The 15,241-nt window shown below is 41.3% G+C and overlaps 1 protein-coding gene across 5 annotated transcripts; it reads left to right on the top strand.

The window, feature by feature from the left end:
* The first annotated feature begins 313 nt into the window (after window positions 1-313).
* si:ch211-153l6.6 (uncharacterized) lies at window positions 314-10,178 on the top strand. Of its 5 annotated transcripts, none has more exons than XM_014190197.2 (4): window positions 314-620; window positions 6,736-8,731; window positions 8,908-8,993; window positions 9,324-10,178. In XM_014190197.2, the coding sequence occupies exons 1-4, from the start codon at window positions 543-545 to the stop codon at window positions 9,414-9,416; spliced, it is 2,253 nt and encodes a 750-aa protein (XP_014045672.1). In that variant the 5' UTR covers window positions 314-542; the 3' UTR covers window positions 9,417-10,178. The 5 variants fall into 5 exon arrangements, with proteins under 5 accessions (XP_014045672.1, XP_014045675.1, XP_014045682.1 ...); XM_014190200.2 differs by lacking the exon at window positions 314-620 and adding an exon at window positions 636-2,624; XM_014190207.2 differs by lacking the exon at window positions 314-620 and adding an exon at window positions 637-2,446.
* The last annotated feature ends 5,063 nt before the right edge of the window (window positions 10,179-15,241 follow it).

Here is a 15,241-nt window from a genome sequence, read left to right as displayed (position 1 = left end):
TAGCATTGAGACAATTGAGACATTGATTGTGTATGTGTGCCATTCAGAGGGTGAATGGGTAAGACAAAATATTTCAGTGCCTTTGAACAGGGTATGGTAGTAGGTGCCAGGCGCACCGGTTTATGTCAAGAACTGCAACGCTGCTGGGTTTTTCACGCTCAACAGTTTCCTGTGTGTCTCAAGAATGGTCCAGCACCCAAAGTACATCCAGACAACTTGACACAACTCTGGGAAGTATTGGAGTCACCATGGGCCAGCATCCCTGTGGAATGCTTTTGACACCTTGTAGAGTCCCTGCCCCAACGAATTGAGGCAGTTCTGAGGGCTAAAGGGGGTGTAACTCAATATTCTGAATGTTTTGTACAGTCAGTGTATTTACCGTGTAGCTGCCCTGAGCTTGTGATATTCAATGTGTGAGCCTGTGAACGCATGTTGCACACACAACTGTCACCAAAGCTTCTGTTTCGTGATTGGCTGATTTCCACGCACCCGATTTGTGTCGCTGCTTGCCGCTGTGGTGACTCTGTGTGTGTGTCAGACAGATGCAGAAAGGCACACTCCACTTCATCACTCCACCACTGGACCAGTCCGAGCCCGAATCTGTGGAAAGACCCTGGGAGGTAAGAGAGCAGTAGGACAACATGACGTTTGGTCATCACCTAGTTATTCAGCATCAGGCTGATGACCATTAGCAACACTTTAGAGACGGTGACCAAAGTAGGAAGGTCACAAAAATGTGCTTCGCACTTGACAGTCTTGTAGAGATGGTTACCAGTTCAGAGTATTGAGTTAGTACTGCTGGGATTGTGTTCTGGAAGGCAAAAAGAGTGATAAAGATGGAGAGTGTTTGAGAAAAACAGGGAAAGAGAGATACAGAGAGAAAAAGTGAGAGAGGGGGAAAGAAAGATCGAGATGTAGGCTAGAGTGTGAGAAAAAGAGGAGGAGAGAGTAGGTTGTGTTATTGGTATTTGGTTGATTCTGTTCTTACTGTGGCTTCAGTGTGTTGTTGAAGTGGATAGAAACAAAGCTCTGCTCCAGTGAGCCAGCTGAGCTGAGGAGAACATCGAGTGAGGGTGGATTAAACTGTAGAAACACTCACAGCATCACTGAGCATTCCTGCATACACTGGAGAGGTTGTCAAGCTGACCACTGGTTTAAGACTGAGAGTAGTGTTTTTTTTAAATGTGTTTTATAGGTTTTAATGCTGGATGGAGGGCTGAGAAAAGTTGTAGTGAGTTGAGGAAGCGCTTTTGAAAGCTACTCTGACATACAGTTGCAGGTATTTTGTATAGCTGGAATGCCCCCCTGGAACTCAAAAAGTCAGAGTTTACAGGCCATTCACATTACAAGAGACAGAGATGTATCCAGGGTATGCCATTTTAGCCAATTTGGGCCACTAAAACTAACTGTGCTTTGTATACATTTTGTTTAGCATATGGAGTAGATATGGTGGCTTTTGTTGAAATAGAAAATGCAAGCAGAAAGAAAAACATAAAAAACATAAAAAACAAACACATTCAGCAGATTAATTGAACACCTTTAATGGTAGGCATACTGCCTCATTTATCACAGCATGCCCAAAATGAACGACTGATCCCAAATGTTGGACACAGAACAAAAGTGGAGCATTAAAAGATTAAAAAGCCAGTCCTGCCATGGCACTCGCATCCACCTCACTTAAAGATCCATCATTTATCCAGATTTGAATGGCTTTTTAACAGCAGTGAGTTAACTGTGTCTAGGGGTTATTCTTCAATACATGTACCCTCACCAGAGACTTCACTCACTTTCACCACTCAGCTCGGGACTGAAATATTTACATGTTCTAATTGTCCACTTAGTCACAGAATATTAATACTATAACCCAGACAGCCCAAGCAATGAACTTAGGGGTCAGTCAATTGAAATAATTGTATGGACAAAACCTGACAGCTGGTAAAACACTGAAGCCCTTTATGGAAAAGGATTTTAATGGACCACAATGAATAATCAGTGAGCTAATGATTTCAGGGCAGCAGTGACGTTGGTCATGGAAATCGACAGGGTTCTAAAAAGTGCAGGCAAAAGCAAACGCTCCATAGCTGGTCTCTGAAAGAGAAGGAGCCTGGGGGCGATAGCTGGATGCTGCAGTAGCGGATGCATACGCGCCCAACGTATCTATCTGTATGGGGATTGGGCAGGATGCTGTGAGAGAAGCGCGGGGGGTCGCGGGCGATGCAATGCATTTCAGTGGCGTTTATGCCAATACTTATTGCGTCTGCTCTAGTTAACTTCAGACAAATTTGCCTTGCGAATCGATAATTCCGACCGACACCCACCACACACATCCACATAAACGCGAATCTCTTCCTCCTTCAAATTAAACCTATGAATTACTCGCAACGGGTGGCCGCTTGGTTGAGTTCTCTACCCGTGAATGTAGTTCAAATAATATGTGGTCGCTTCGGTAAGTTGGAGATGATATCCTTCTGGTTGCTCTGTTGGAGGCTGCTGGTAGGTACTAGATATGTTATCATATCCAAGTATACTGTATATTTTCGCCACGGCCAGCTTGTTTTGATTGGCAGCATGCTCAAGGCTTGGATGGGTACATAAATCGCATGGATTTTGCTCGGCTACGGCACGTGAGTTTATCTGTCACTATGCTGGGCATTTGCCTGGTCGGTGCATGTCTATTTGCTATCTATATCACCCTGCAGAATGGTGGAAATGTCTGTAATTTGCGCAGTGGGGTATCCTAAGCATTTTGCGCGTGACTATTTTATCTGTTGTCCAACATGTCTTTGGTTCTCAGCCATATGACAGGTAGTTTGCCTTTATGAAGAGAAGAAAAATGGCACTTTATATTATGGCAATTCAATTCAAGCAATTCATTCTCATAAACATATTTACTCTCTGAGATTTCCTATAATTTAATTTTCTCATTCTGTATCACTGCAAATGGTGGATCCTTTTCCCATTGGTTGGGTATCCTGGGAAAATTGTGAACAGGTTATTCAGAGTACATCACTCAACCTTTGATGTAACAAGGGAAGGGGTGTGAGGGACTCTCCTCATACTCAACAATCAAGTCATCTTTCAGTTGTATTTTCCACCTCCCACATAAACAGAACGGAGGGATTTTATCCTACTGTGACCAGCTGTTGATATCATCCTTGTTGTGTCTGCAGACGATCAAATTAACCTATCTTGGCTGTGCAGACCACAGACTCCATTTTGCAATGATTGAGTAGAAAACAGAACACATTACCTGTAGGATGTGCTGGTCCATACACCTACAGCAGGCCACGTGGTCATGATATAACAGTACACATGGACAACACAAAGATACATGGCCATGCAGGTGAAATGAGTTGCTGATAGCCTGGCAGGTGAATCTATCCCTAGGCCTGTGGTCATTTGACCTTCTGCAAAGCACTCAAAGATTTCCTTCTCATTGCATTTTCAAACTGTACATGTAAACATTCATAATGCTATTCAGTCAAATATTTGTGTGTGTAAAGTAAAGCTTCCCCCTGGGCACAACCTGGTTGAATCAATGTTTTTTCAACGTCATTTGTCAAGGTATTGTGATGTGGAATCTAAATGGAAAATACATTGGATTCGCAAAAAGTCATCAAAACTGTTGTTTTGAGGGTGACATTTCAACCACAGAATTATGTCATCATGGTAACCAATTTTCAACCTTGTATAAAATATGTTTCTTTGTACGTCAGATCTTCAACGTTATATCCACTATCAGAAAAAAACAATAGGCTTAGCAGAACCTCCTACTGGAGAGCAAATGTATCTACAGCTATTGCATTTGGTCTCCCATCCAGGGGTTTAACCAAGCCCAGCTTTGATATTTGTCACTAACTACTACCAATGTGTTACAGTGAGAATGATTATTTAGAGATTTCTTAATAACTAAATATATTCACTATTGCTATCGAAGTCATTTCAAAGGGTAGGTTTAACAGTGCAAATGAAATTTAACCATACTGTATAAGCGTTTGCAAAGAAATCAAAAGCTATTGTTTCAATTCAGCCCAGGGTTCAGCAAAAATAAACAATACATATAGGCCTAGGGTTTCAAGCTTTAGTGAATGTCAAATTTAATATGTTGGATTCACGTCTCCATTTCAACTAGAAAATTGAAGTTAAAAGAACAGGAATAAATCAAATCAAACTTTATTTAAAGTGCATTTGAAGTTTGATTTGATATAGTCCTGTTTTCTTACTTCGATTTTTGGTTACGATGGAGATATTTGGTTGTGTTGACAACCAAACACAATTCAATCTCACTTTTGCAATAAAGTAAATAGCCTATTAACTTGTCTACATGTTGGATTCACGTCTCCAACAAAACCAAAAATAAAAGCTAAAGAACAGGATTAAGCCAGTGGCTCAGATGAAATGATCCAAGCATTAGATACATCTCCTTTAAAATGTTGATAGTTGTTTGTCAACCAACACAATTCAATATGACTTTTGTAATACAGTCAATAGCCTAAAGTTAAGGCTATGTAAGAGCTTTTATTCAACTCATCCATGGCCACATTTAGAGGTTACTGTAACTCTAAAAGTCTTATTATGTCATCATAGAAAGTGTGCATGTTCAGGATAGCATGCAAAGGCCACAGGTCTGTGGAGATCTTCACAATATTAATTAACAAATATTAACAATTTCATGATATTATATATTAACAAATATAATTAACAAATGAACAACTTTTGTAATATAATCTCAACTACAATCCAGGTCATTTGGTTGTGCTTTTAGATGGTTGAACGCATATGATAACACATTGGGAATTCAACAAACTTCTGGCTGTCTTTTTGAGTGGGTAAATAAAGGTTGAAATTTCATTGATTGAACGTCTCAACCAGATTAGACACATTTCCATGATGAAATGACGTGGTGTGGCCAGTGGGTTAGGCTACCCTACTTTTCAACACATGTCCCTGCTGTATCATTCAAGATAAATCTTGTCCATCTGGCAGATCTAGCCATTACTGGTATTGCAGAGAGCTTACTGTACATTTAATACTGCTCTATGTACATTAAATATGACCCAGAGGATAAAAAATATGAAAAGGCATCTCTTACAAGCTGCTCCCAGGAGGGCTTGGATTTTCATATCAGCAAGTTTCTAGGCAACCGTTCCAAAGCTATATTTATACCATATACAGTACAGCATGTTTGCTAAGAGATTCACACCAAGTGGACCTGATCTCCATCCAGGAAGCACTCAGAAACACCAGTATATGGGAGGAATAGTTTGTATGGTGGTGCGCTGGAGAAGCAAAACTAGTGCAAGTTAAGAGCTTCAAAGAAATCACTCCAACCATCAGCATTAGGATTGATACAGCATTATGGATGAATGACCAGTACAGGTTGAATTCAGGTCTTAGTACAGTTTGGTGGATGGAGGCTGGGTTGGATGCCCTGAGGGCTCGAATGTACTGATTCCCTGTACTGCAGTACCAGGACCCAATGTTCAAACGCAATTGGAACACAACCGAAATGACGGGGGCCGAGGTACTTCATCCTTACATAATGGATCCAATTTGTTCTTTCAGATGGGTTTATTCTGTTCTCTGCCCAATGCCATTGTCACAGTATGCAGTACCACATGTTTGCAACATGTGCGTAAACAAACAAACAAACGCACACCCTCAAAAACATGTGCAATGCTTTCAGCGTGTTTTTGTTTTTCTTCAGATAAAGCAACAGTTGATTATTTGCAGATATGGGGTCTCCAAGCTTTCAAACAACTTCGGCAATAAGCACGCTACACAGCTTCACTTGAAAAAGAAGTGCTGTCCAACTGGTGGACAGTAGCCTATGCCAACTCCAATGGTGTGAATTATCAGTGTTGGTGTGTGGGTGTATTCGCTATGCAATAAATGTTGTCTTAGCAATAGCTAGGTATGTTGATTAGGGCTATTGTGTGGGCTGATTTGCTTACATCCCCGAATCAAGAAGTCAGTTTTAATCACATGTAAACTGTTATTAAGGGCCTCAGAAAATGGTCTGGTCACCATATTTCATGCATACATGTACTGTATGTAGACAGCTTGCATCTCTTGTATGAAAACCTTTTCCAAACGTTCATCTAAATACATACAGTATGTATGAGAACAAGCCCATCTCCCTTCACCTAGCCATTTTCTGTGTTTTTTTTTATGCATATCAGTACTATGTTCTTTTTGACATCAACATGTTATCCCTGGCAGAATCACATGTTTGGCTGTGAAACGATCAAAATCATGCTAATTCTCACCCACTTACAGCGAAGCCATGCTCGGTTTGAAGCATGTCTCATGGTGTTTTATGCTTTCAAAAGATTTCCTCCCACCCTCTGTGAGCACCAGAGTGAAGACAGTGTTTTGATGAAATTAAAGTGGCGTGGTGAAACCCTGGTGTGTCATATCACAGAGAACCAAAATGATAACCAGTTAACCAGTTACTGTGGTGGGTGTTAAAAGGATAACATTATACCACCTATAAGGATAAACTATATATTTTTACATGGAACTGAGGGTACTGGCTGGTATAGGCATTACTTAATTTGAGATTCACTATATAAGGAATTCCATTCACCACCACACTTCATCAAATGAGCCATCGCAGAAAGACAAAAATACATCATACCAGGTTCAGTAGGCTATCCATTGATCTATTCAGATACAGTTTTTTTGTGTCTCCGCCTTATTCTACCCTTAACATGTTTTATTTGACTTCCATAGAGAGCCACAGCTGGAGTGAAGAGGATAAAGGGGAATGAAGTGAGAGAGAGCTGCAGTGCCAGTGCCAGCGACACTCCACAAGAGAAACAACAAGAACAAGAATCCCACTCTGGGGCCGTAGCCATGGAGACCAGCCAGCTTTCAGAGATGGACGACCTAACAGACTATAAAATGGATTCTGGGGAAACGGAGGACCAGAGACGCCTGCTTAGTGAGAGCGAGGAAGAATGTGACCAAGAACCTTTCGCAGAATACAGAGGAACAAAAGAGAACATAAAAACGTCAGTGGATGAACCAGACGAGGATGATGAAAATGAGGATGGAAACAGAGAGGAGGGGATTCTCAACTTTGGGACAGGACAAGATGACTTCAGTCTAAAAGAGTTACTCAACTCCTCAAGTATATTTGAGAGTGAACCCGTTTGCAAGGTGGAAGACCTGCTTGCAGAAGATGACGTGGACAACTCTGCTCCATCAGAAGTGACGGTGACACAAGAGTCCATCTTGGAGCAGCTTATCCGAGAGGAGGTCTCCTCTGACGTTTCTACGGGGTCCTGTCATGACCTTGACCGAGACGACCTGAGTGACTGTCTGCAGGTAGAAATGGCCATCGTGTCATCAGACAGCGAGACTGACGACCAATGGAGGTCCACTTTTGCATCTACAGTCAACAAGGAAGAAAGGTGTGACGGAAATGCTCAAGATGCTTTCGAGAAGGATAAAGCTGCAGGGGAGGCAGAGAATGGGACCAAGGATGAAACTGCAGATAGTCCTCACGAGCTTGAACAACCCGATTGCCCCACAGAATGTGAGATCCAAGACCAAGATATGTCCTCTGGCCAGTTCAAGGTCTTATCAGAGATTCCAGAGGATGAGGAAGAGGCCAGCCAAGGCGGAGCTTGCAAAGTACGTCGTTCTACATCTGCAAGCTCTTCTGTAAGCTCTGACAAGAAGGTTCCTCAAGACTACTGTGTGATACAAGAAATGACGAGCAAGAACGTTAGTACAGAGCATGTGGACTTCCAGGGGGCTCGGAAGCAGTGGCGCCAAATGGAGGAGCAGACCAAAGGACAGGTCCAAGTCCACCAGCCCACTGTCAGACAGCAGGGGATGTGCCAGGGAGGTCACAGTGCCATGTACACACCCGTCAGGAACATCGATCGACCCAGGAGGGACACCGAACTTGACAGCCTCGCCCTGGGTGACTTTCATCACACCCAGTTCAGCCCATGTTCAGAAGACTCAGGTCTAGATGACCTCAGCTACAGGTCCCCTTACGAGGACTCAGACAACCCTGTCGAAAGGGAGATACGACAGACCATAGAGCGCGAGGAAAACTTCAGGCGGGAGAGAGGGATCACGAAACAGGGTCAAGCTGGAGAATCATCTGCACATCCCAGACCAACCACTCTCTACCCCGGCAAGTACGGGAAGGGTTTTTGCCAGGAGGTGGAGGAGAAACGGAAGATGTTTGACTCTAGTGATCCCGGATGCAGGCCATTGAGGTCTCCCGACGCAAAAACCCCAACCTTCTCCATAGCCACCTCCCCCTCACCCACACCGAGGTGTGCGACCTACCACGAAATGACCGCCCAAAACGTGATCATCCTGGAGCCAGACTCCTACCCCACCAGCCCAAGGCACCGCACCCGAGGATCCCTGCTCTCCCCGGGTCCCAGCCGTTATAGCGAGTGGCCTTTGGAGACGTCAGCCAACGTCATCATTCTAGAGACGTCCAACCTGATCATTCGGAGCGCCTCAGAGTTCTGCCTGAGCTCGGCCTCCTGCCAGGAGACCCAGGAGAGCACATTTGTCAACAATCCCTTCTTCAAACTGCGCTCGCGGAGCTCCATGTCCCTGGTGGACCAGGAGATTAAGATGGTGAAGCAGAGGGAGGAGGAGTGGAGGAGGCAGAGGAGCCAGATGCACACCAGGGAGAAGTATGACACTGTTGTGGTGTCCCCCAACCTGGAGAACCTGAGCTTTGATACAGCAGGTATGTGCTGATGACTGATGAAGAGCACGGTTAATATGGGAAAGAGTTTGTGGTTTGTAGCTGTGTTGTGTTGTGTTTTCATTGCATCACTAGTGGTCACCACTTGTCCAAATTCATGATATAGGTCTCTAAGCATATGAATGTATGAGTATTAATGGTTTCTCTTTCTTCTTCAGAAGTGCCACTGAAATGTGTGTCTTCCCCTTCATCCCCATCAAGGACTCGAAAGCTGGACCGCTCCACCCTGTCATGTGACCATAGGGTATGTCCTATCTTCTCCAATAATAATTAATCAACGAACAGATGTTAGCCTAGTCACCTGATCAAATGTTTGTGCTTTAGTCAACTCCCTTGTGGTGTTCGTTGTCATGCCAATTGCAAAACATGACCAGTGTAGAAAAAAATATTTTGTCATCTGATTGCCTCACTAAATGTCATCTGAATGCCTCACTAAATAACATTGCATGTGCTCATGTTTAATTGTGTTCATTACATTTTCTGATAGAGTTTTTTCATTACAAACCATTTTAAACACCATCCATTTTCACCTTGAAACTGCATGCAGTTTTACAGGTGAAACTCTTTCCCCCAGTTCCCAGAATCACTCTCCACATTACCAAGGAAAAAGAATACCATGGCTCAGAGATGGGAGGCAAGACTATTTGTCAACCACGAACAAGAGTGAAGAACATCAAACCTGAATAATCCCATTCCATATTTCTACAGCTGCCAACTTCCTGAACTTTGTTAGATGTTTCCAGTTCTATTATTGATACAGCTTGAATATATATATTCATTATCGGTACTGTACTTTTAAAGTTATTGTGAAATAAAATATGTAATTGGTATTGTAAGAGATATGACACAATGTAATGAATATAGATGGACTACCGGATGAGTACATTACGATATTGTTCAGTTAAGATCCTTACATACTTTTTAAGTACTGTCTTGGTTATACAACAGAAAGATATTTATGGTATTTTCGTATTGTATTTTCTTCTAAATAGAGTTTAAACTAAAGAGGCAATAAGAATATTATGATAAATGTGGTAATCCAAAGCAGTAAAAAACGAATCTATCATTGTTCTAAAATAAAGAATGCATATTATGATTACCTGTATAATTAACGTCATATAAAATCTTTAATATGATAGCCACTTATAGTATAGGATATTCAAAGCTTGACTTGACATTGCCATTTTGAGATGCCTTTTTCAACTATATTACTGTTTTTTATGCTTCACAATGTGATCTCTTTTGTTTGCAGGTGGTCTGGTATTACGTACTAAACTAATGCAAAACTCCAAGGTGAATACTTTAAAGTTTAAATTGCATTCTCGGTTATTTTAAGTGTTAAGGTGTTCCATGGATATTTCGCTTTTGTTTTGTTTTTGTTATTCTCAATTGATAATTCTGCATCAAAATAAAGTTGTATTGACATTAAGGAAAATATTTGACTTGTCTTCTTGTTACCTAGAAATGGGTGTGCCTGTAAGTGTGTATGGTTGTGTGTGTTGATTTGGTTATTGACTGGGAAGTCCACACTAGCTATAACACCAATAAAATAAAATCACATGTACAGCAGTCACAGAACGGGATAGTTAACTACAAATTCATGCATGATTAATTTATACAGTATTCATTTTTTTATATGAAATTACACGATCTACATTTAAAGTGGCCTGTATGAATTTAGCTGCATTATATTGAGTATAACATTGAGGACAAAAACGTGTTATATGGCATGCAGTACAGAGCTGCTCTGTTCAGATATAGACTAATTACAGTTATCTAATTATAGTGAAGATTGTAATCATGATAATAGATTTACAGTACTCTGCATTTTCCTGAGAAGTTGGGATAACAACATTAGCACAAAATCAATAGTACAAAAATGCTTTTGGTATGTGTGTGTGAAATTGATAAGCTATCCAGTAAAAATGTTTTTGTTTAAAATATTCCCTACCATTTCCTTTCCCTCGATCTAGAGGCCGTACATCTGGTTCAGTGCCTTGATCTGCCTGTGGCCTGAATCTGAATAAGAATCACAATCCTTCATCATTCTAACAGCCAGTGAGTTGTCCTGTACCATGAAAAGGCCATCCTCACAGTTGTCACAATACACCGATGATGTAAATAAAGCTGACCAGGAAATCCGCTATTCCCAATAACAAAGGCAACCATTTTGAACCATGCATCCTGTGAAAAAAGGATGACATTATATTAAATTGTCAAAAGTGCACAATTAAATAATATCCGACCAATAAAATCGGTCTCTTTGCACCAATCTGTCAAGACAGCCATAATATGAAACTGTTAATGAGTAGCTAAAAACCAGCAGCTGATTAGGTTCTGGGGGCCAATATTATACTTTGCACAATCAGTTACTAGTAAATCCGAATATTTACTCATGAACAGTACAGCTTCTTGCAGTATCTAGTCAAACCAAGACAACTTCATCAAAATATCAAGTTCAGGAGAAGAGTTCCATCCTAAAGTTTTCCGTCATTGGCTTTAAACCTGAATTCTTACTGGCCCGTACACTTCAAATCACTTCAAAGCTTCACAGAGATAACTCTTAAGTCTGTGCTTATGGTGTTACCCAAGTGCTGCCCTCTGAGTGGTAAGCAAGAATCCCCTGCTGGTCATCAGGGTCACTCGCTGTGGAAACAAGGTCACAACATCACAAAACAGGAAATTGGTGCTGAAAAGCTTTTCACCTTTGAATATGGAACAACGACAGCTCTTTCTACAGAAAGTGTGATCAATCACCTTTAACCTGCTATACATGTTAAAATTAATGGAAAAAGTGCATTGTCTGAAAATAATTGACATATTCAAGCAACAGACCTATCAATCATGAAACAAGTTACGTGTTTTAATGTAGGCTTTTTTATGGAGCCCAAGCAACAATCTCAAGAAGAAACCCAGTCAGCACCCCCAGCCACCAGGGGTGAGGCAGACTGCTGACCAATCCCCAAAAACATGGCCGACTGCATCACAACAGGAAATGAGCATCACATGAAAGGGTCGTCAGTAGCTTTTATAGACACAGTCACAAACCATGCCCATTTCTACAATTTATCTTCTTAAAATTAGATTTTCAACCTAACCTTATGCCTAACACTAACTTTAAATTAAGACCAAAAAGCTAATTTTGTAGCCAATTTTGACTTTGTGGCTGTGGAATGTAACTTTGTGGCTGCGAAATCTGACTTTGTGGCTGGGGAATCTGACTTTGTGGCTGTGGAACCTGACTTGGTGACAGTGGAACCTGACTTTGTGACTGTGGAACCTGACTTGGTGACTGTGGAACCTGACTTGGTGACTGTGGAACCGGACTTTGGAACTATAGAAACGAGTGGAAAGCAATGAGAAGGGCCAACAGTTTTTCCTGACTGTCTGGCCATGAAAATTATGGGCCCAAGTTATAGATAGGGTGAAGAGATTTTCCTGTTAAAGTCAGGAAAAACTTCTGGCTCTAAACAACAATTATTCAATGATGGGAAGTGGTCATAATCAGCTAACTGCACAGTAACAGTGACATTTAATACGACAAAATTAGGATAATGTATGCACTTTAAGTTATTTAGCTTGACTATCAAATAGAAACAAATATGTACTAAAATAACATAAGTTCCAAAGGTGGACTAACCAGCCATAATCTCCCCATTGCCTCCAGTGAAATACCCACCTCCTGCATCGAGAGAACAGTGAAATACCCACCTCCTGCATCGAGAGAACAGTGAAATACCCACCTCCTGCATCGAGAGAACAGTGAAATACCCACCTCCTGCATCGAGAGAACAGCTAATCAGTGGTAAGAGTACAGGTTAATAATAGAAGCACACCTTACATAACAGCCATGGAGAGGATTTACAGAAAACAACAGCACCCCATTAAACACAGCATCCATCCACACATACACAGGTAAAAACCAAACATCCATACCAGCAGTTTAGAGAAACCTTATTTTACAGTGTCAGCATCTTCAGAGTATGATCATGTATGAGATGTAGATGACAGTTGGGCTTTACCTGGAGGAGTCGGGAGAAGGTCTGAGAGAGGCCATTATGGCCTGAAGTATAGCCAGGGCTGGGACAGTACAGCCCAGGCAAAGATGGACCCCATCACGCTGGAGATGACAGGCACAGTAGCGGTGTGTGGATAAAATCACTGTATTGTGATAATTGCATTGTTTGCTATATAACCTGTTAGTTCATATGCCTTGACACTGTGACAAGAAGAAGACACAGTGGCAGAATAAATTCAACCACACATTTGTTTCATCACAAAACCGGAGAGCAACAGCAGTCTGGTGAAGTCCACAAAGCATATGGTATTAAATGACCTACTGCATGGTCAAGCAGGTTAATGTTTCCCACATTTTCGGGCTAGTAACCAACTATTGATTTAGAACCACAGAGTGTTACCACAAGACGCAGAGAAAACAGGAGCTGCCTCCACTAATCCAACACCATTTCAACATCATCAAATAATCTATGCTTAGTCTAATACAGTGACAACTAAGATACCAAAAACCATTTAGTCCAATAAACGTAAGCTAGATATGATGTGGCTGTCCATGTCACTGATTTCTTTGTGTGTGTGTGTGGGTGGGTGTGTGAAAGTAGAAAAAACATGTTGACTCACCCTACTTGTAGTGAAACGCCAATGCTGTTCTCCTCTCTTTCATGACTCTGCCATACAGTGCACACTTTTAGATTTTGTTGTCCTAGGCTACCTGGCTAAAATGCTTGCTAGCTAGGCTAACTTCCTTTCATGGGAAATGATGTGCCAAGCCAGCTAGTTAACATTAGCTTACTACGTCTAGCTACATATTGAACTTCCTTCCTCTCAGGCCAGAGGCACAACGTATGAATTTATGATTAGATCAGAATCGCTGTTATAATCATAGGCCAGTACGGAGAATTAAGTAAAACCAGAAGTCCAAATACCTGTCTCCATCCATGGCTAATTTAGGAAAGGGATGATTTTAACTAGCTAGCTAGCCACCAGAGGACAACAACACAACGAGATACAACAATTAAAGTTTTTTTCTGTAAATTATTTGTTGGTTTTGGTGTAATGTGATTGCTGTGAAGCCAAATCCAAACTGGCTTCCCTTGCATTCAATACTATAGGCGGCAGTAACGTTATACTCTTTTTGACCAGACAGCCTCAGATAATGGCTTACACGTACTGAGACAGAGGGGCGCTGTTTCACTCCCTCGGATGCTTTCTCAGATGAGATACATTCAGACTCTTGTGAATTGAAGAGGATAATTAGGAAACAAAGAGACTAAATATATATATATATATATTTTTTTTTTTTCTTAGTCAATTTTTTGGGGAAGCTTGGCTTCCCTTGGCATCCATGAATACATGCTATTGGATAGACAACACACTACATCAAACCACTTTTCCACTGAGGCCTGCATCCTACAACAAGATATGATGCCCTCTGCTGGCAAACTAAAGTTAAAGCAGGGCATAACAGCAAGAGTGAGGCAGAGTAAGAGGGGGACCTGTATGTTTGCTGTAGCTCACCTTACTCTATCCTCCTTTGTAGATGAAAGGAAGAGTGAAGGTCAAACAGATAAGCAGCACTGTTAACACCATCAACCCTCGATGCATTTGAACAAACACAGGACACTTACACTGTATCTTTGATGCTTATCACCTTCAAGCAGTGACATATCAATGTAAAGGGACTACTTATTGTCCATGTACAGTATATTGCCTGAACCGTTACATCTACAGCCTTTACATCTTTAACCTTTCACAACAGATGTTACATTTTAGTTCATCTGTTTGTTGTTACATACCTGGAAACTCATTTTCTGACTGAACAGTGTTTGCTCTGGGCAATCAGGTTTGAAGTAGCTGGCTATGAAAGTGTCCGTGCTTCCAGCCAACATCCAAGCAATCAACATGAGAGTGCTTGACATTCCAAAAGAGATAATGTAAACAACTTTAGATTACCCTTAATCATTCATAAATCAAGTCAATTAATGCCATATATATCAAATTATTGACTAAAGTCTGACATGCTATATATATATATTTTTTTTATGAACCTTTAACTAGGCAAGTCAGTTAAGAACAAATTCTTATTCTCAATGACAGCCTAGAAAGAGTAGGGGTGTTAACCCCGGTGTCCTGGCTAAATTCCCAAGCTGTCCCTCATACCATCACGGTCACCTAATCATCCCCAGCTTACAATTGGTTCATTCATCCCCCTCCTCTCCCATGTAACTATTTCCCAGGTTGTTGCTGTAAATAAGAATGTGTTCTCAGTCAAATTACCTGGTAAAATAACGGTAAAATAAAAATAAATAAATTAAAGGAACAGTGGGTTCTGCCTTGTTCAGGAGCAGAACGGCAGATTTTTACCTTTTCAGCTCAGGGATTCAATCTAGCAACCATTTGGTTACTGGCCCAATGCTCTAACCACTAGGGTACCTGCCGCCCCAACCATATTAACATGGTATCACCGACAGTTCT

Source organism: Salmo salar, chromosome ssa03 (genome assembly GCF_905237065.1).
Source record: "Salmo salar chromosome ssa03, Ssal_v3.1, whole genome shotgun sequence".
In the NCBI taxonomy this organism is placed as follows: domain Eukaryota; kingdom Metazoa; phylum Chordata; class Actinopteri; order Salmoniformes; family Salmonidae; genus Salmo; species Salmo salar.
This window is presented reverse-complemented; position numbering and strand designations above follow the sequence as displayed.

What these genes read in the sequence shown, in the direction of transcription:
- si:ch211-153l6.6 (XM_014190195.2), top strand. Translation starts at nt 2,368, where the DNA reads ATGAATTACTCGCAACGGGTGGCCGCTTGGTTGAGTTCTCTACCCGTG. An exon ending in TGCTCTGTTGGAGGCTGCTG is followed by an intron (nt 2,494 to 6,735) that starts GTAGGTACTAGA and finishes TGACTTCCATAG; the next exon opens with AGAGCCACAGCTGGAGTGAA. An exon ending in CCTGAGCTTTGATACAGCAG is followed by an intron (nt 8,732 to 8,907) that starts GTATGTGCTGAT and finishes TTTCTTCTTCAG; the next exon opens with AAGTGCCACTGAAATGTGTG.